Source organism: Lithobates pipiens, unplaced genomic scaffold, assembly GCF_037356315.1.
Source record: "Lithobates pipiens isolate NorthernLeopardFrog02 unplaced genomic scaffold, aLitPip1_a1.2 Scaffold_18, whole genome shotgun sequence".
In the NCBI taxonomy this organism is placed as follows: Eukaryota; Metazoa; Chordata; class Amphibia; order Anura; family Ranidae; genus Lithobates; species Lithobates pipiens.
The window spans coordinates 635,317,668-635,339,472 of record NW_027507758.1 but is presented as its reverse complement, the minus strand read 5'-3'; the positions used below and the strand labels follow the sequence as shown (position 1 = coordinate 635,339,472).

Here is a 21,805-nt window from a genome sequence, read left to right as displayed (position 1 = left end):
CAATCAGGGCGGCTAAGATAGAACTCGAAAGGTACATAGTGGAGGATAGTAAAAAAAAAAAGCCCAATAAATTCTGTAGGTACATAAATAATAAAAAAGGGAAGTCAGATTATATTGGTCCCATAAAGAATGATGAAGGGAATCTGATTACTAAGGATGGAGAGATGGCGAAGGTATTGAATTTTTTCTCCTCAGTCTTCACAGGGGAATAAAACTGCCGTGTTTATCCTCATGACACATCACAGGAAGCACCTCCATGGTTAACAGAGGACAGAATTAGAATTAGACTTGGGAAACTTAACATTAATAAATCACCGGGACCAGATGGCTTGCACCCGAGGGTACTTAGGGAACTCAGTCAAGTAATGACAGACCATTGTTTCTATTTTTTACTGACAGTCTACTGACTGGAATGGTACCAGCTGATTGGAGAAAAGCCAATGTAGCACCAATATTTAAAAAGGGCCCAAAATTCACCCCTGGGAATTACAGACCAGTTAGCCTAACATCAATAGTATGCAAGCTCTTGGAAGGGATGGTAAGGGACTACATAAAAGATTTTAGTAGTAGATTAGCAGTAATCGGCATGGATTCATGAAGAATCGTTCTTGCCAAACCAGTCTATTAACCTTCTATGAGGAGGAGAGTTGCCATCTAGATAAAGGAAGACCCGTAGATGTGGTGTATCTGTATTTTGCAAAAGCATTTGATACAGTTCCCAATAAACATTTACTGTACAAAATAAGGTTCATTGGCATGGACCATAGGGTGAGTACATGGATTGAAAACTTGCAACAATTGCGAGTTCAGAGGGTGGTGATGAAAGGGGAGTACTCGGAATGGTCAGGGGTGGGTAGTGGGGTCCCCCAGAGTTCTCTGCTGAGACCAATTCTATTTAATTTGTTCATAAATGACCTGGAGGATGGGGTAAACAGTTCAATCTCTGCATTTGCGGACGGCACTAAGTTAAGCAGGGCAATAACTTATCCACAGGAAGTGGAAACCTTCCAAAAAGATCTGAACAAATTCATGGGGTGGACAACTACATGGCAAATGAGGTTTAATGTAGAAATTTTTTAAAAATAATGCATTTGGGTGGCAAAAATATGAATGCTATTTATACACTGGGGGGGGGGGGGGGGGGCTCTGGGGGAATCTAGGATGGAAAAGAACCTGGGGGTCCTAGTAGATAGAATGGAAAAAATGTAACAGCGCTAAAAAATCATGAATAAATATAATAATATTAGTTAGGTATGAACCAAACTATGAATATTATTTCTACTCAACCCAAAAATCAGCAGTGATAATTAATGTTTAGAATTACTAAAACATATATGCATAAAGGTAATATAAGTCAATAAGGAATAATGTTCACACAAAGTGATAATACAATTAAATATGGAATAAAGTTCATCAGTGATAAAACTGTTCATCAGTAGCAGAACTGTCCATAACACAAAATACATAAACCAAGTGTATGCATAGAAATAATAGTGACAAATCCTCCACCACAAACAAAGTGACAACACCACATAGAAGGCGCGCTTACCATAAGGCAAGTTATATATGCTTGCGGCCAATTACCCGGCCAAGACCTTTATCCAGATAAGGAAAGGAAACCGGTGCCTCAATAGAATCCTAGGGGTATGGTCAGCAGACAGCACGAATCTCCCGGGCAAAAAGGTTCCAGCAGAGTGCTCAGATGTTGTTCAAGCCTCATACACATGATCGGACTTTGTACAAACTTTCCTGTGGATTTTTGTACAAAGGGCGTCAGCCATGAACTTGCAGTACTTTTTCAGTCAACTTTCACCAAATCACGTGTTTTTTCTGCTCTTTACCGCCACCTTTGGTCAACTTCTATATCGTTGTCCGATCTTTCGTATCGGTTCTGAGAATGCGTGTTTGTACTTTGTACAAAAGGCCTACGGTTTTCTATACACACGATCAGACTTTTGTTGCCGGAAAGTTTGTCCGTTTGCACAGCCAACAAAAAGTCTGATGAAAACCTAAAAAGTTTATCCGTACCCCTTTTTCCTTCCAATGATGACTACTGGGTTGTTCTCAGCTTATATGTTTGGGTATATCTTCTGTATTACGTCTATTGCCGGATGATCTGCTCTGGGCCTCATTGTAGGGGTATTCGAATATCCTTCTTCTATTGTATGACACTCTGAACTACCATGCTAATCTGTAACTGTTTGTCGGTACGATTGAGTTGTTCCTATGCCTTATGTTGTTTTGTATTCTGTTATGATATTTTTTAAATAAAGCACTCCTGTTTTCAAAAAAAAAGTTTATCCGATGGAGCGTACACATGGTCGGATGTTGCCTTAAAACAGCTAATTTGCATGTTTGTTGTCAAAAAGTAAGATGGGGTGTATGGGCCTTAAGAAGTTGCCCAAAATGAAAAAGGAACTCACCATAGCATAATTCTGATGGACCATCATTAGGAAAAGTAAAAGAACACTTCCAAAATCCAGGTTTAAAAACAGCAACAAACAGCCGGCCGGCTTGTGCGAACACCTGTCCGCTTAGACTACAGCACGCAATGATGTCAGCTCCTCCTGACGCAAGTTTCGTCATAAAATGATGTCGTCTGACGCACGGACGCATCACGTTAAATCTATGAACCAAGCCTCGATGTGAATCAGGACCGGAAATCATCAAGCGCCATATAGGGAAGACTGGCAAAACACCAGATCTGCCATACAGAATGCTGGAAAACAATCTGTCGCAACAAATTTATCAGCAAAAAATTATAAAAATGGAAAAACAAAATCAAAAATATTACAAAAGATCTAGCGACAACGAATGTTAATAAAGACATCTGGGTCTCAAACAATATCTAAAAAATTACCTAAAACAACTTTGATCCCCACACACACCGCACCACAATATAATGGGTTGAGGCAGTGGGTGTGTGGGGATAAAAAGATAACAAGAACAAATGGGACACTATAATTACTTATGTAAAGAAGAAGTTAGTATACATAACCAAGTGCATTGGCAATTGTATGATGGCCATAATATGCATATGTATTAATACACTACACATATAAATATGGAAATAGACAAATAAATTTGCCTAGACTGAAACTAGTTAGTTAAAAAACAGTTAAGACAAAATGACCAACCAAACGATCAATATCATAAGAAAACCTATATTGCCATAAACAGGTAAAGTCAATGACAAAGGTTGGTTGAAAGCACATCAGATCTTCCAAATTTAGTCAGAAGTAACATATGTAATATAATATTTCACCCACAGAAAAAATGTCTGTGTTTCCATTGTGGTCAGACTAAAGATGATTTCCACTGATCCACATAGAGCCTATAACATCCTCTCATGTAAAATTACATACATAAACAATATCAACCATTATACATCAAAGCTGTAATATGAATTACTCGCAACAAACCAGAAAAATCCAATGGCTCAAGAGTTATCTATGAAAACATTGGTATCTATATCCCCATTAAGACCGTATGGGGTATAACATATAATTGTATAAACCCATAGCATTTCTAACCTGCTCCTAACCAGGGAACTTCCTCTCCATTGGGGGTGATATTTGTCAATCCCCATGAAGATGGTCTTAGAAGGGTCCTTCTTGTGTGCTGTGAGGTAATGCTTGGAAACTGAATGCTTAAGAAAGCCATTCTTTATATTTGTGATGTGTTCATTCAGTCTGACAAGGAGGAGTCATTTTGTCCTGCCCACATATTGAAGCCCGCAAGGGCACTGGAGCAGGTAAACGCCCCCCTCTGTCGAGCATGTGATGAAAGGTTCAATCTCGTGCTCTTGTTGGGTACTAAAAGAAATTAACTTTTGGGTACATCTTTGTACACACCCATTTATAGAGCATGCCCGACAAGGTCCACATTTATAAAAACCTGTAAGGTTTTCAAAGAAACCCCTTTTAATGGTGGGGGATCTAAAACATTTGGGGCCAATCTGTCCTTTAATGAAGGGGCACCTCTGTAAACAACCTGCGGCCTGTCTGGTAGGACTGATCTTAATAGTGGGCCGTTTCCCAAAATATGCCAATGCTTTCTTAACAAAATGTTTATACTATTGTGGTGCACTGAATGCGTTGGGACAAGAGAAAAATTATTCTCACGGGGCAGTCAATGGAATAGCCCTTTTCCGTGAATCTCTTCATCAGAACGTAAGCTTGTTCTAAGTATTGATCAGCATCAATACATTTGCGTTTCATGCGCAAAAACTGGCTCTTTGGTACGGATCAGAGCCAAGGCTTGTGATGACAACTATCTACTGGTATATAAGAATTACGATCCGTACTTTTAAAAAAACATGTAAGTAGTAAATTAATCATTCCGGATTGCTCTGTTAAGGTCAAATTTTTTTATATTGGACTGACTAGCCTCAAAACTTAGATGGATTCCCCTGGTGTTCTTCTTAAGATTTTCCATGAAGAGATCAAGTTCACCTCGGGTTCCATCCCATAGGAGGAGGATGTCGTCGATGTACCTAGCCCACAGCGTCAGCTGGGGTCTCTGGTAAACATGGACGACATCCTCCTCCCAAAGGGCCATAAAAAGATTGGCAAGACTGGGGGCATATTTCACCCCCATAGCAACACCACGATCCTGACGGTAGAATTGCTTGTCGAGCCAAAAGTAATTGTACAGTGCCGCATATTTTAAAAGTTCCATGATGAAATTAATTTGTTCATAATAGAGCCCGGACTCACGTCTAAGATAATACTCCACGGAAAAGAGACCCAATTCGTGGGGTATTATCGTATAGAGTGATGTCACATCTGCCGTGACCATCCACATGTTGGCAGTGGGAGTATAATTGGACAGAAGATTAATTGCATGTCTTGAATCTTTAATAAGAGAGGGCATCTTGGCCACTAAGGGCTGAAGGAAGAAATCAATATACCTGGTCCTAGTAGATAATTGGCTCAACAATAGCATGCAATGCCAAGCTGCTGCTAACAAAGCAAACAGAAAATTGGCATGCATTTAAAAGGGGGATTAACTTCAAAGATAAAGCGATAATTCTCCCGCTCTACAAGACTCTGGTCCGGCCTCACCTAGAGTATGCTGTCCAGTTCTGGGCACCAGTCCTCAGGAAGGATGTACTGGAAATAGAGTACAAAGAAGGGCAACAAAGCTAATAAAGGGTCTGACCTTGAATGTGACCAGCAATCACCTAGCTGTGATGAATATTGGATGTATTTTATTTCATACACAGATTTCCTAGGAGGAATTAGGACACCGGAAGTGACGTCCGTGACACGAGCGGAACGCTCGTTTGTTCGATTTGCAAACCGTCTGTTTTATGTTTGTGAGTACCCTTCCGTTACCTTTTTAATTAATAAAAAGTCTGTACATACTACACCATTGGAGCCTACCTTTTCCTTCCCTATGAGACCTTGACGTAACTACTGAATTATCAACACCAGTCGTGGGGACATTATTCATTTCCCAGGAGTAGGGATACAATTCCGGGATTGCCTATCATTTTACTGCTTTGCTGTATACCTTACAGCAGTAAGGTAAGGGGCCACTCCACCTGGTGTGCGTTGAGCACCGAAAGAGGCACAAGAGTTTACATTCACTTTTTTTGGCACTCTTTATTTGGAGAAGCACCTTATCAGCCACGTGTCACTTTATGTTTATATAGAGACTCAAATTCATTTTTTCTATTTGCTGCATTTGCACTGTGTGATTCACATTTATGTCAGTATTGATATATTTGTTTATTTATTGTGCTTGATTCTGCTCTGTTTATGAGGAATCTGATTGCACTGTATTATCGCACTAATTGAAGGTTTGAATTTCACATATGCGATTTTGGATATATGGATTTCTAAGCACTAGACATCTTACTATCTCTTTTGTGATGTGATCTAAGCACCTGACACTTTATTCACTTACTGCATTATTTGCTGTTGCTACATAACCTGTTTTTCAGAATCCTCCGGGTTATATTGTTTTGCAACTTTATATAGTAGTTTACTTTGGGAATATTTACTAGGGGTTACACATTGAATTTGCTAATTTCATGCACTAGGCACTTTAGTTTAGCGTAATATTTTAAGGTAGCGCAACACCATTTATTTGATTTTGATGAACACTGATCTCTGCTCCAATCACATGGTGCAGAGATCAGCATCACTTGTTGCTAGGCAGAACGGGGAAATGCTGTTTACAACGGCATTTCTCCATTCAGCCGCCCCCCGTGAGATGATCACGGGTATGCCCGCGGCGATCGAGTCCGCGGGACCCGCTTTTGGACTCACGGGGGTCCCGACCGGCATGCGAGTGGCAAATTAAAAGGGACTTACAGGTACGCCCATTTGCCTGCCCGTGCCATTCTGCTGACGTACATCGGTGTGCGATGGTCGTGAACCGGTTAAAAATGCCTTGGACAGGAAGGGGGTGTAAGTGCCTTGGGCCTTTGGTAGAGGCGGTGGTGGTGCCACAACACTGTAAGCCCTCACAGTTATGCTTGTTGGACGCAGGAACGTGCCCTGCTATGAAATATTATATCAAGAATGGCAATTACATGCCCCTGTTAAACAGGGGCAAAAAAATTGGGCCTTGGGTGGTGGTGCCACAACACTATAACCCCTCACAGATACTCTTGTTGGGTGCAGGAATGGGCCCTACATTGAAATATTACATCAAAAATTGTAATTACATGACCCTGTTAAACGGGCAGAAAAATTGGGCCTTAGGTGGTGGTGGATATATTGTTGGAAGCTAGCATCATCAGGATTGAGGAGGAATAGGATAGTCTGCATAGGCAGTCTTCAAGGGATCCCACATCCATAAAAAATTCCAATCAGTTACATCAGCATCAGGTGCTTGATAGCTGCTGATCCAAGACTAATTCATTTTTATGAATGTGAGCCTATCAACAGAGTCTGTGGACAGGCTCATTCTACGATCCGTTACAAACCCTCCAGCAGCACTAAATGTGCGTTCAGAAAGCACGCTGGATGCAGGACAGGTCAGTAGCTCAATTGCATATTGAGCAAGTTCTGGACAGTGGTCTATCCTCAAGACCCAGCAACCCAGTGGATGCTCTGTTGGAAAGGTCTCCAAGTCTGCTCTTGCCCCTAGATATTCCTGCACCATGTAATGCAGAGGCTGGTGATGGTTGCTTGAACCAATCAGACCTTGGTGCTAATGTCTGAAAAATTGTTTAAAGGCATCAGTCAGCCGGCCACCTTCTCCACCGCTTTTTCTCTGACTGAACGAAGCCTCAGCAACACGTTGTCCAGCACCAAGAAATTGTAACTTCCCAGGGTCTGGAAATACATTGCACAAACCTTTCTTCAAGGCCTCCTGAAGATGTTTCATCCTCTGCGCCCTCTGCAAAGGCAGGATGAGTGATGCAACCTTACCCTTGTGGATCTGTGGATCAAGAAGGGTTGCCAGCCAGTAATGATCCCTCTCCTTAATACCACAAATCCTAGGGTCCTTTCACAGGTTTTGCAGAATCAGGGAGGCCATGCAGTGTAAGTTTGCAGAGGCATTCGATTCTGAGTCCTTTGGGTCACTAAGGATCACATGATCTGTAACTACCATCTCCCAGCCACGTACAACTCCTTGGGTTTCTGGGTACTGCAAACCATCCCTTGAAGACTGCTACTGAGTATAATCCTCTACATCCATGCTGACACAATCCTCCTCCTCCTCCTGTGTGTTTGGTGGGCCCACAGGAATGCTATCTGGATAAAGAGGGCCTTGAGACTTAAGGAAGACCTCCTCTTTCTTCCGCTGTTCTGCCTCAAGTGTCCTGTCCATTATTCCATGAAGCGCATGCTCCAACAGGAAGACTAGAGGGACAGTGTGACTGATGCATGCATTGTCGCTGCTCACCATCCTTGGGGCCTCCTCAAATGGTGACAGTACAGTGCATGCATTCTTGATCAGTAGCCACTGGCGTGGTGAAAAGAAGCCAAGCTCCCCTGACCCTTTCCTGGTGCCATACTTGCACAGGTACTCATTGATGGCCCTCTGCTGCATATGTGCAGCCACTGCAGCATTGCCAACATTGAGTACCCTGGCCTTTTCTTTGAATAAATACTGTATGACCCAGGTTTTATGATACTACACCATGAGGAGTTCTTTCTTTTATATTTTATGCATGCACCTCTGATACTTTGGTGGAACTACAAGACCCAACCATCTGTAATCTCTGTCAATGGTTTCGTGGTTCTGTGGATTTATCATGCCTGCAGCGTGGGAGTTGAGGTGATCTGTGGAAAGTTTGTGAAGCTCATTCATGTCGGCACACAGGACGTATTTTCTTGCAGGATATGAGACACTGGAGTAGAGCTGCACAATTAATCGTTAAAAAAATTGTGATCTCGATTCAACCCCCCTGACGATCTCTATCGCAGAGTTTGTCAATTCTTTCATATAACAAGTGGAGAGACTTATCTGCTCACTCAGCTGTCAAAAGAAAACATCAGGACAGTCTGCCAAGTCTTTAACATAAAACATTGTAACAAATGCCACCTACACACGATCTGACTTTCCGGCAGACTTGGTCCGGCGGACCAGAATCCGTCGGACAATTTGATTGTGTGTGGGCTCCAGCGGACTTTTTTTCCCAAAAGTCTCATGGACCTAGAAATAAAACATGTTTGACAAGTCTGATGGACTAAAAATGGGGAAAACCATTCATCTGTGTGCTAGTCCGATGGACAAAAAAACGACGCAAGGGAAGCTATTGGCTACTGAACTTCCTTGTTTAGTCCCGTTTATGTCATCACGTTCAAAACAAACGGATTTTCAAACAGACTTATGCCCTGTACACACGGTCAGACATTCCAACCACAAAATCTGTCTGATTTTTTCTGACGGATTTTGGCCGAAACTGGTGTTGCATACACACGGTTGAACAAAGTTGTCAGAAAGTCAGATCGTTCGGAACGAGGTGATGTTCGTTTCGTACGACAGGACTACGTAGAGGCTAGTAACCAATAGCTTTAGTCTCGTAATTTAAACTGAGCATGTGTGGCACTTTGTCCGTCAGAATTTTCTACAAACTATTGGAAAAAGTCTGATCGGATTTGCAGACTGTACCTCAGTCCCTACACTGATAAAGGACTGCTGTAGAATAGGGCAGCAATCTGCAGCAGTGCATCAGCACCCTATATATTATACACCTATACCAGTCCTTACAAGGACCTTTGTGGACCAATAGCTAGTGATTTGCCGACTGTACCTCAGTCCCTACATTGGTAAAGGACTGCTGCAGAATAGGGCAACAATCTGCAGCAGTGCACCACAACCCTCCAAATAGTACACCTATACCAGTCCTTACAAGGACCTTTGTGGACCAAGTAGCTAGTGATTTGCAGACTGTACCTCAGTCCCTAAACTGATAAAGGACTGCTGCAGAATAGGGCAGTAATCTGCAGCAGTACAGCACAACCCTATATATTGTACACCTATACCAGTCCTTACAAGGACCTTTGTGGACCAAATAGCTAGTGATTTGCAGACTGTACCTCAGTCCCTACACTGATAAAGGACTGCTGCAGAATAGGGCAGCAGTCAAGTATAATATTCTTTCTATATTTGGAAGAAAGTATATTATACGTGTACAACCCTATATACTGTATACCTATACCAGTCCTTAAAAGGACCTTTGTGGACCTAATAGTAATCGCTAGCTAGTGATTAAACTGACTGTCCCTGCTGCACACAGCGTCCTGTCCCTCCCTGCACTGACAAAAGACACCAAATCACCAACACAGCAGTGCACTGAACCCTATATACTGTACTACACCTATACCGTACCAGTCCTTAAAAGGACTTTTGTGGACCTAATAGCTAGCAATTTGTGTCACTACAGTCTCTCCCTGCTCCACACAGCATCCTGTCCCTACACTGAAATAAGACAGAATGTAAAATGGCCGCCAGATCAGGTCTATTTATAAGGTAGGGAGAATGTCCAATTGTCCATGTGCTGAAATGTCTCAATTGGCTGTCCTGTACCCCATGATGGATGTGTCATCATGGGTCAAAGTTCTTTCCCACTGTAAACACATATGTCCGCCGGGCGAACAGCGGCAATAGTCCGCCGATCAGGCGAATCACGAACCGCGAACATGCAAAATTCGCCACGGAACGACCGCCAGGCAAACAGTTCGGCCATCCCTACTCCTGAGCCCTGTATTCTGTATGTAGTGCACTCCTGAGCCCTACATTCTTTATGTCGTGCACTCCTGAGCCCTACATTCTTTATGTCGTGCACTCCTGAGCCCTACATTGTTTTTGTAGCGCACTCCTGAGCTATACATTCTTTATGTAACGCACTCCTGAGCCCTACATTCTTGATGTAGCGCACTCCTGAATTTTTTTCTCTCATCTTATCTTCAGAACATTTGGTAGTCCTCTCTCAAAAAAGTATTTTTTTTTAATCTTTATTTATGGACAAAATGTGAGAAATAACGTATATATATCATACAATCATTCCATAAACACATACCACATACACTGCATATATAATTTGAGGAAAAAATGCTTATAAAATAGTTTACCATTTGCCAATAAAAATAAAATAAAAAATGTTCTCGGATTTCATTTAAAAAATCTGGTCACCTTAACATAGGCCGCCACTGAACAGAAAGTCCCTTTTCGCGCATGCGCCCCGCAGCCAACGGGCACCTGGCAGCCAGGACACCAAGAGATGAGGAGGTACAGAGAAGCCAAAGAAGAGGCCTTATGCACCTCAGACCCGCCTCCTGCACATGAAAGCCGGCGAGGTGCTGTGGCCGCCTATAGGGCAAGTATTAAGGCTGGTGTATGCCCACCAGTGAATGGGTTGGATCTGATGCTCCAGGCCAGAGAGTGCTAGTAATGGCAATTTATTATCTTTTTTTTTCCCTCAGTAACTGCAGTCTGATTAGTGCTTAATTATGCCGTGTACACACGGTCTGACTTTCTGACTCAAAATGTGCGATTGGAGCTTGTTGCTGGAAATTCTGACCATGTGTAGGCTCCAACGGAATTTCCGTCACACAAAATTTGTGAGCTGGTTCTCAAATTTTCCGACAACAAAATCCTTTGTCGGAAATTCCGAACGTATGTACACAATTTCGACGCACAAAGTGCCACGCATGCTCGGAATCAAGCAGAAGAGCAGCACTGGCTATTGAACTTCATTTTTCTCGGCTCGTCGTATGTGTTGTACGTCACCGCATTCTTGACGTTCGGAATTTCCGACCAACTTTGTGTGACCGTGTGTATGCAAAACAGGTTTGAGCCAACATCCGTCGGAAAAAAACATGGAATTTGTTGTCGGAATGTCCGATCATGAGTAGAGATGATGGAGAGAGGCGGGGGAGGGTCGCACAAGGATGATATTCAGGCAACTGACATCCTCCTTATCAGCTCATGATGTCATTGGTCGTTAGGAGGTTGGCAGCTAGAAGGTTGTAATGGTGTACAATGAAAACATGTGGCTTTGTGTAACTAAAAGGCTTCATCCACCCTCCGGCTTGCATACAATTTTGGGGCAATTGTTTGGCATTTTGCCAAGGCACCCCTGAAGAAACCTCAAGGTACCTTGGTTGAAAAAAGCTCCTCTATGTGATGAAAAAAAAATGGTTTAATTAATTGTACAAAATTAAACCTAGGTACATAACCCCCCCCCCCCAAAAAAAATCTTAGGCCCCACCCCCACATATACACATGTACAAACATAAACTCACACGTTGGGGTACCTATGCCTGAAAACATTGATTGTAATACACATGTTACATATCGCCATGCACACACCGGAGTGAGAACAATAATTCTATCACCAGATCTCCTCAGTAACACTAAATTGATGACCTATAGGGGGATTTTAAAGTGTTGCCTACAGAAAATATAGGGTACTGAAGTTTGTCACCATTTCACAGGCGCATTAAAATTTAAAGTTGGACATGTTGGGTATGTATTTACTCGGTGCAACCTCTGCTTTTATATTTTACCAAAAAATGCCACATAAAATGAACTTTAGTGTGTTTTTTTACTGAAAGTTTGTGTTTCGTAGACTTTTGCAGTAATATCGTGTGACAAAAAAATTGGAACTACTGCTATTTTATTCTCTAGGGTGTCTGCTTTCAGAAAATATATCATATTTTGGGGGTTTATATAATCTTCAGGCCTAAAATGATTTCTTAGCTCCTTCCCTCCCTGGCCAGGCGGGGGTTCCATTATCCTGACTGGATGTCATATGACATCCAGAAGAATAAGCTGCTCAGGTGTGTGGCGATCAGTGGTGTGGCGAGTCGTTCTGACAAATTGCATCTCCAATCTCAGTAAAGAGCCTATGACGTAGGCTCTTTACCATGTGATCAGCTGTGTCCAATCAAAGCTAATCACATGGTAACCAGGAAGTGCCGTTATCATCTTTCCTTTAATCATTCTGACAAGGCACGAGTAGAGGGGAGACAATCAGCGCATCTCCTGATGGGGGTATCTGCACTGATATGCCTCTGTGTGACAGCAGCGTGGGGAGAAGTTCCCCGTACCGGCTGTCACTTTATGAAAAGAGTGCGGCTGTGCCATTCATTCACAGAGTTCTGTCCTTTGCCGATGTCAGCTTGTAGTTTTCAATGAACTCCCACACCGCTGCTGAGCTCTCTGGTAGATGAGGGATAAGGAGATTGTCATAAGGAACAAGGAGATTGGGACCCCGATTTAGTCCCTCGTACAAGATGTCTTTTAAAAAAATGTCCACACCCCTGTAACCGTTTCTTAAATGATGAAGATCAGCCATGGAGTATATCTGAGGTGTATATCGGGGTGTGCTTCTTCCCCACATGAGAGCTGTGATGTCCAGCAACATTCATATAGAAGTCATTTCCCGCACTCAAGGCACTAATACACCTCAAGGGTTGTGTGGGATCCCTGATGTACAGGAAGACAGGACTTCAGTGAGGAACAATTCCCTCACTCAGGACAGGAATACAGCTTCTCCCCGTGTGAGATCTCTGATGTCTGGAAAGACTGGACTTACGGGAAAGACATTTCCCGCACTCAGGACAAGAATACGGCTTCTCCGCTGTGTGAGATCTCTGATGTGTGGAAAGATTAGACTTCACTGAAAAACATTTCCCGCAGTCAGGACAGAAATACGGCTTTTCTCCAGTGTGAGATCTCTGATGTCTGGAAAGACTGGACTTGCGGGAAAAACATTTCTCACACTCAGGACAGAAATACGACTTCTCTCTCGTGTGAGATCTCTGATGTGTGTAAAGACTGGACTTCACTGAAAAACATTTCCCGCACTCAGGACAGAAATACGGCTTTTCCCCAGTGTGAGATCTCTGGTGTATAACAAGGGCCGATTTTTGTATAAAGCATTTCCCGCACTCAGGACAGGAATACGGCTTCTCCCTCGTGTGAGATCTCTGATGTGTGTAAAGACTGGACTTCTGTGAAAAACATTTCCCGCACTCAGGACAGGAATACGGCTTCTCCCCCGTGTGTGATCTCTGATGTGTGGAAAGATTTGACTTCTGTGAAAAACATTTCCCACACTCAAGACAGGAAAACAGCTTCTCCCCCGTGTGAGTTCTCTGATGTGTGTAAAGATGGGACTTCACTGAAAAACATTTCCCACACTCAGAACAGGAATACGGCTTCTCCCCTGTGTGAGATCTCTGATGTATAACAAGGGCTAATTTTCGTATAAAGCATTTCCCACACTCAGTACAGGAAAGCCTCTTCTCTGTTGGAAGGACGGCCCCGTCCCTCACAGTCTGAGGTTCCTCAGGATAAGAGGAATACGATGGTCCATCTACACTGTGTGGTGCCGGATGGACATTTGAGGTAGTCGGGTTTTCTCCTGGACTATACTGTGTGATGTCCTCATCTTCTACTTTACAGTCTGGAGACAAAGTGAGACAATCCTCTGAGCTTTTCCTCATCTCCCGTCCATCTACTAAAATAGAAATACAAAGATTATTACTAGACATGAGCTGATTGGTTCCCCTAAACCAGGACTCCGCCAGCTTTGTCTCTGAGGATCTTACAATTCCACCCTCAATGTAACTAGCAGACATGGGAGTAAGTCACACATGTGCAAGTCACAAGCAAGTCTCAAGTCTTCACCTTCAAGTCTCAAGCAAGTCCCAAGTTACTGTGGCGAAAAGCAAACAAGTCAAGTCGAGTCCCTGCTAGAAGTCAAGCAAGTCAAGTCAAGTCATTTATTTTGGTCAAGTCAAAAATCAAGTCAAAATACTGATCTAACCCATTTCCACCTTTAAATGAGTTAAAAGTCAGTCTTCAGGAAAGGTTTTGTTTTATTTTCAACATTAACAAAATTGCTTTGTGCTTTTTTTCTTGGCATATTAAAGAAACACTTTGAATGCCCAAACAGCAGACAAGGAGCAGAACACTCAGCAAGTACATGGCCAACAAGCTTGAAAAAAAAATGTAGTCCTTGCTGAGGGGGAAAATAACTAAGTTCAAATTTTGAACTTCAAACTAATAACAAAGTATTTTAACATCTAAATCAGTGGACACAATGCCAACACCGGGACACCTGAATGGTGATGAGAATAGCCACTTAAAATGCCAGATATGGGGGTGTGCAATGGATCAGTTTTAGGGTTTTAATATACTTTGTAAATAGCACCCTATACATTTGTAGTCAGTGGTAGTTGTATCCTCTGCATTATGCCCTGATAAAATAACATTTCATTACAGTGCAGGTCAGTGTGATAATCACTATGATTGCACCAGCTAGCACTTATGTACAAGTTTCATATAAAAACACAATTTTTAACATATGTACAAGTGACCTAATGGACAATTCTGAGTGAGATTCTTTTTGAACCAAAGATATGGGCTTTATTTTTTGATTGTGCATTGTACTACAGCAGAATTAAAAAACATACTATATAAAAATATACTATGCATATACAATATACTAAACCTAGTATTGACAAGATATCTTCTCTATTAAAGAAGAGGATATGTAGAGGTGGTTGTCCTTATAAAAATGGCAGGAATGAGGAACAAGGAAATTACTTCTCACTAGTTATAATATATATATATATATATATATACACATATAATTACTTTATATTAAATTATACAGTTTATTATATTATAAACATTATGGTCAGGTAGCCATGTACCTGATCGGCGGCGTCCCGGCGTGCGGCGGCCATTCCAGTATTCAAACGCCATGCCTCCTCCTCGTCTGTGATAGGCGGAACACTCAATTTCCCAGCATTCAGCCTATCGCGGACATCCGCTCAGCCTCATAACACAGACGAGGATGAGAGGATTTCCGTGATAGGCTGAACACTGCCTGCTGTGAAATTGAGTTTTCTGCCTATCACAGACGAGGAGGCGCGGCTTTTGAACACTGCAATGTCCTCCTGTCTGTCTGTAGGCAGACGGTGGCTTGCGGTTAGTGTGTTAGTGGTGGTTACGGTAAGGCGTAGTGTTAGTTAGTGGTGGTAGTGTTATGGTGCCAACTTGCTAAGTCATTGCAAGTCATATAGCCCAAGTCAAAGTCAAGTCGCAAGTCAGTAGTGACAAGTCAAAGTCAAGTCGAGTCATTTATTGAATTCAGTCAAGCAAGTCCTCAAACAGGTGACTCAAGTCTGACTTAAGTCAAGTCATGTGACTCAAGTCCCCCACCTCTGGTAACTAGTAAATGGGTCCTCTGATCTCCTACCAGTTAATTTCTTTATTGATGGACCTTAGAGAGTGAGGAAACAACGAGAACTGTCTTTTATAGGAGTGACAGTGATGAGGGGGATTATAGGACGAGTGTCCCCTCCCCCTCTATCACTCATTGCCATCTTCCCTACACAGGAAGTCCTGCACTTCCTTATTTAGTCCATGATTTAGTCATGAATAAGCCCCACCAGAGGTCAGAGAGTGAGGATGGGGGGAGAACAACCAAAATGAAGACTGGACTGATCCTGAAGACCCCCATCATTGGGTTATTGACTCCTCCCTCATTATCACTTTCTGTTTAAGTTTCCAAAATTTGAGGATGTTATCACATTATTATCAACATGTAAAAGTCTGTGCTCCAATCACATCATCAGATATAAAATGTCCAGCTGGTGGGAAATGGGCGTAACACACAATACATATTATGTGTATATATAGCAGTGGGTAGAGGGGAGAGAGCGGAAGTCAGAACTATGTAATGTACAACATATTGTATGAGATACAACAGATAGGACTATATAGTATCAGAATTATGTAATGTACAACATAGAGTATATAGTGCAGAGGTTAGGGGGTATGTAATGTACAATACAGAATATTTATAAAGGTCACGACTCATAATACTGGTATTCAGTGGTAGATTAATGTTTTCATGAGACAAGTTGCAGAGGTCCCACACCGCTGCCTCCCATCTCCTGAGACTGCACTCAGTGACTTGGGTCTGAGACTATACAGACATATCCCTCCACCCGGCACAGCCAGCAGACAACAGAGCAAGTAACACTGGGAGAATATCCCCATACATACCCCAGGTTCTAAGGTCTATTAACGCCTATGGTGAAAACGAACATTTATTTTGCTGTCAGATGATCCCCAGAATCTCCATAAATCCAGTCTAGAGACATAAATTGTGTCTGCAGCACAGAGAAGGAAGATTATCTGAGAGAAATACAGGAATACAGGACGGGGAACACAGCTCAGGAAAGTGACCAGGGGATTACAGGCTGATATCACCCAGCCCCCGCCCTACTCTGGACCAATCAGTGAGCAGTATGGGTGGAGGAATGTATTTAGTGTTAATGACCCACCTGTGCTGAACTCTGTAGGAGTGTCCTCCTCTATAAATGTCCCCATTATTCCATCCTCCTCCATAGACTGCTGATCATCCCTCACATACCTCTCTTCTTCTTCTTCTTCTTCTTCCACCTCAAATTCTATATCGATTGGATCTCCACTCTAAACCAAGAAAATGAGAGAGAATATCATCTGTAAGATATAAGCTTTACTATTGTGACATCACATAAAAAATCCACACATTGTCTATATAAGTCTGTGTTTTATAACCTCCGTCCCACCAACCTTGTAACAGTGAGGGACGGTGTGATCTTCTTGTGTGGAATCCCGGGAATACAGAGGACGGGGACATCTCTCTGGTGGGTTCCTGGTATTCGGTGGCTCCATCACTCCATACTCCTCATCCTCCTCTTTATACTCTTCTTTAACATCAATATTATCATCCCCGAGGTTTGCACTCTGAATATATATAAAAGGCATTCATTGTAACAAACATGCTGTGTATAAATCATATCTACCAATAATTATCAATCATCTACCTGATGATGTTGGGGGATGGTGTGACCTTCCTGTGTGGAATCCCTGGAATACAGAGGACGGGGACATCTCTCTGGTGGGTTTCTGTAGCTGGATGACTCCACCATGGTGTCCTGGTACAGATCATGTTGTTCTTTTAGAAACTCCTCCAACACCCCATCCTCATCATCCTCCTCTTTTATCTCTTCTTTAATCTCAACTTTAGGATCTCTCAGGTTTCCACTCTGAATATATAATACAAATGACATCAATGGTAACAATGCAGATAATGTACAGATCCTAATGATACTATCAGTGATTGTTCCTCATCTACCTGATGATGGTGAGGGATGGTGTGATCTTCCTGTGTGGAATCCCGGCAATACAGAGGACGGGGACATCTCTCTGGTGGGTTCCCATTACTGGATCCATCTGTAGGAAACACACACACTGACTGAATACATTGTTTCTATGTGTTTATCAGATGATGGGGGATCTAGGTGGAGCCTCCGTACTGCTCTCTCCTTTACAATAAAGTCTCCTCTTACCCGGTGATGTGAGGGGCGGCTGATTGTCCATCATGACGTCCTTCCCAGTTCCGCTCACGTCTCCTGTCAGCAGCTCGATTATCTCTCTGGTGATTTCTGGAATCTTTCTCTATTCTATCAGTGAGGGAGGTGGAGGCAATGTGATTATCATAGGATCTCCATACTTCACAGGAGGAAAACTCTAGATTTGAACACAAATGACATTCCCAGAATCCTCCTCACCTCACCAATCAGGTCTCCATCTTTATCAAGACCCCACTGGGATATAATTTACCCAGACAGGACCCCCCACTCTGTAGGTTAAAAGCTTGTTGCAAGGAATTCTGGGACCAGCAAGCTTGCTTTGTTTGTGAAAGGGACATTGGGAGGAGGAGCTGTGAGGTCAGTGTGATGTCATAGGATTCTCTGACTCTGGATGGAGGGACATTGGGAGGAGGGGCTGTGAGGCCAGTGTGATGTCATAGGGATTGCTGGCTCTGGTTGGAGGGACATTGGGAGGGGGAGCTGTGAGGTCAGTGTGATGTCATAGGATTCTCTAACTTGGATTGAGGGACATTGGGAGGAGGGGCTGTGAGGCCAGTGTGATGTCATAGGATTCTCTAACTTGGATTGAGGGACATCGGGAGGAGGGGCTGTGAGGCCAGTGTGATGTCATAGGATTCTCTAACTTGGATTGGAGGGACATAGGTAGAAGGAGGTGTGAGGGGCGCTCTGTGAGGTATCTGTACACATTTCTCCCGGGTGCGTCACACCTCTCCTAAATAAAAGATGAACGTTGTCTTTAGGCTTTGCCAGGACACATCATATTCCTGTGATCTCCGTGTACTCCGGAGACTTTACTGATCACATTTTAGGATGAATATCTGAGACTGGAGTCATTATAGAGACATTAGTTTTCAGGACATTTACTACAAATTATATTTTTCCCTCTTTCTTCCTATTTGAATCTCATAAAATAAAGACATACATATTCCAATCCCCCCCTAAATAACCCCCCTCCCCATTCATTAATAAAAGTCATATAATCTGATGAGGTGAGAAGGTGATTGGTGGGAAAGGTGACACATCTCCAAAATGAGGAGAATGTTCCGGCCCCACAAGTGGGGAAATGTTCTTCCCCTGAAGGGGTTAATCTACATTTCCACACTATATATGTGTGTATAATCATCTGCTGGAGATAAAAGACATCACAGTGACTATGGAGGAAGAGGACGGACATGACGGGGGTTACTGGGTGCATATAGAAAATAAGATCTTATTACCTCCTCTGCTGCCTCTTCCAGCAATGTCTCCTCTTTTCCTCCCAACTCACCTCTCACCCGGAACTTCCTGTCTGTATCTGATATCACTTCCTGCCTGTTACTGAACTCTCTTCCCATCTTCCATAGAGACTTCCTGTCTGTATTCCATAGAGAGTTCCTGTCTAGGTAGAAGTGAGATCTCCATCTTGTGGAGATCAGAGGAACTGCAGCCCCAAGAAACATCTCGTAGTGTGAACACGGCCTTGTGCTGTGTGTGTATGTACTGTATATATTTATAGATGGGGTCATCTCCACTCCCATCAAGGGGGATAGAAATATATTACTGCCTAGTTCAGTCTTTCTCAGGGTTCCTCCAAAGGTTTATAGGGGTTTCCTGAGCAATAAACAATTTCTGTAACTAATAATGGTCTAGAATTAGGTGAGGGTGCTCTTCCCTACACACCAAAAGACCACTTAACTAAAACTTAACATTTATTGTAAATCATAAAAGGTATGCAAATGACCATATCAGGATGAGGTCAATACTATTATATCTGAATCAATGTTTTATCTCTATGTGGTAATATTAACATCTACCTAGTTTAAATAGGGAAATTTCTCTTGATATATACATATAGACAATATGAGGGTTAGAATCTGCTCCTACATTTGCCTAATGTGAAAGATGGAGTTACACTGAGTAAATAGACACCTAACATGTCACGCTTTCAAATTGCACACGCTCGTGGAATGGCGCCAAACTTCGATATTTAAAAGCCCCCATAGGCGACGCTTTACATTTTTTTTACTGGTTACCTGTTTAGAGTTACAGAGGAGGTCTAGGGCTAGAATTATTGCTCTCACTCTAATGTTTGCAGCGATACCTCACATGTGTGGTTTGAACACTGTTTTCATATGTGGGCGGGACTTGCCTATGCTTTCGCTTCTGCGTACCAGCACAAGGTGACAGGGGCACTTTAAAAAAAAAAAATGATTGTTAATTTTACTTTACATTTTTTAGTTTGATACTTTAAGAAAATAAATAAAAAATGTGATCACTTTTATTCCTATTACAAGGAATGTAAACATCCCTTGTATTAGGAATATGGCATGATCGGTCCTCTTTACAGTGAGATATGGGATCAATAAGACCCCGCACCTCACCTCTAGGCTGGGACAGCTGAAATAAAATAAAATAAAAATGATCTTGGCTTCCCAGCCGAGGCAGTGGCATTTGTTTGAATGCAGAGGCCGCGCATGATGTCATAACATTGCTCCCGCCTGCTGAACGATCATAGAAATCTCATCCACTGGAAATCTCTATGGTAAACAACCAGGGCCGGCGGATCCATTCTCAGACCAGCGGCGGATCCAGGGGGGGGCAACGGGGCAATTGCCCCCTCCGAGAATATGGCCAGCGGGTGCCAGAGCGACCGGTTCCGCGGGTGCCAGCGTGGCCGGTTCCGCGGGTACCAGCGCGGCCGGTTCCGCAGGTACCCGTGGCCGGTTCCCGGGGGTGCCAGAGCGGCCAGTTCCACTGGTGACTGGCTGCGCTGAGTGGACGGGTGAGGGGGGCAGCTGAGTGGCTTAGGAGGGCTGCTGGCCAATCAGGAAGCCAGCAGGCAGGGGAGCAGGGAGATGACATCATCCCTTACTGCTCTGCATCCCTCCAGTTCCGCCCTCACTGTGCAGGAAGCTGTGTGCAGCAGAGAGATTACATCATCTCTCTGCTGCCTATCTTCACTCTGGACTCAACAAAAGAACACCTTAGCAGAAAAGTGACACAGTAGGTGACAATCCGCAATGTGTGGCAGGCTACGTGGAAATCCGCAATGTGTGGCAGGTGACGTGGCAAGTGACAATCCGCAATGTGTGGCAGGCGACGTGGCAAGTGACAATCAGCAATGTGTGGCAGGCGACGTGGCAAGTGACAATCCGCAATGTGTGGCAGGCGACGTGGCAAGTGACAATCAGCAATGTGTGGCAGGTGACGTGGCAAGTGACAATCAGCAATGTGTGGCAGGTGACGTGGCAAGTGACAATCTGCAATGTGTGGCAGTCTACGTGGCAAGTGACAATCCGCAATGTGTGGCAGGCTATGTGGAAATCCGCATCTGGTGGCGGGTGACGTGGCAATCCGCAATGTGTGGCAGGGGACGTGGCAAGTGGCAATCTGCAATGTGTGGCAGGCGACGTGGCAAGTGACAATCCGCAATGTGTGGCAGGCGACGTGGCAAGTGACAATCAGCAATGTGTGGCAGGCAACGTGGCAAGTGACAATCCGCAATGTGTGGCAGGCTACGTGGCAAGTGACAATCAGCAATGTGTGGCAGGTGACATGGCAAGTGACAACCCGCAATGTGTGGCAGGTGACGTGGCAAGTGACAATCCACAATGTGTGGCAGGCTATGTGGCAAGTGACAATCCGCAATGTGTGGCAGGTGACGTGGCAAGTGACAATCCGTAATGTGTGGCAGGCTACATGGCAAGTAACAATCCCCATTTGGTGACAAGTAACGTGGCAAGTGGCAATCCGCAATGTGTGGCAGGTGACGTGGCAAGTAACAATCCGCATTTGGTGACAAGTGACGTGGCAAGTGACAATCCGCGTATGGGGGCAGGCGACATGGCGAAAGACACCCTCAGGGCTCCCACTGATTCTGCATTATGGTGAGTTTAACCATTTAATTTTATATTACAATGTATTAATAGAAATAATGCGCTTCAATCATCCTG

At 43.4% G+C, this 21,805-nt stretch overlaps 2 protein-coding genes across 2 annotated transcripts in view; one reads left to right on the top strand and one right to left on the bottom strand.

The window, feature by feature from the left end:
- LOC143989634 (uncharacterized) overlaps window positions 1-21,805 on the top strand; it is a 566,499-nt gene that overhangs the window by 11,944 nt on the left and 532,750 nt on the right. The gene's annotated exons all lie outside the window — the stretch shown is intronic.
- LOC143989989 (uncharacterized) lies at window positions 10,495-19,160 on the bottom strand. Its single transcript, XM_077490230.1, has 6 exons — window positions 19,091-19,160; window positions 17,829-17,942; window positions 17,615-17,712; window positions 17,050-17,223; window positions 16,779-16,926; window positions 10,495-13,936 (listed from the first exon to the last, which is right to left on the bottom strand). The coding sequence occupies exons 2-6, from the start codon at window positions 17,860-17,862 to the stop codon at window positions 12,924-12,926; spliced, it is 1,467 nt and encodes a 488-aa protein (XP_077346356.1). The 5' UTR covers window positions 17,863-17,942; window positions 19,091-19,160; the 3' UTR covers window positions 10,495-12,923.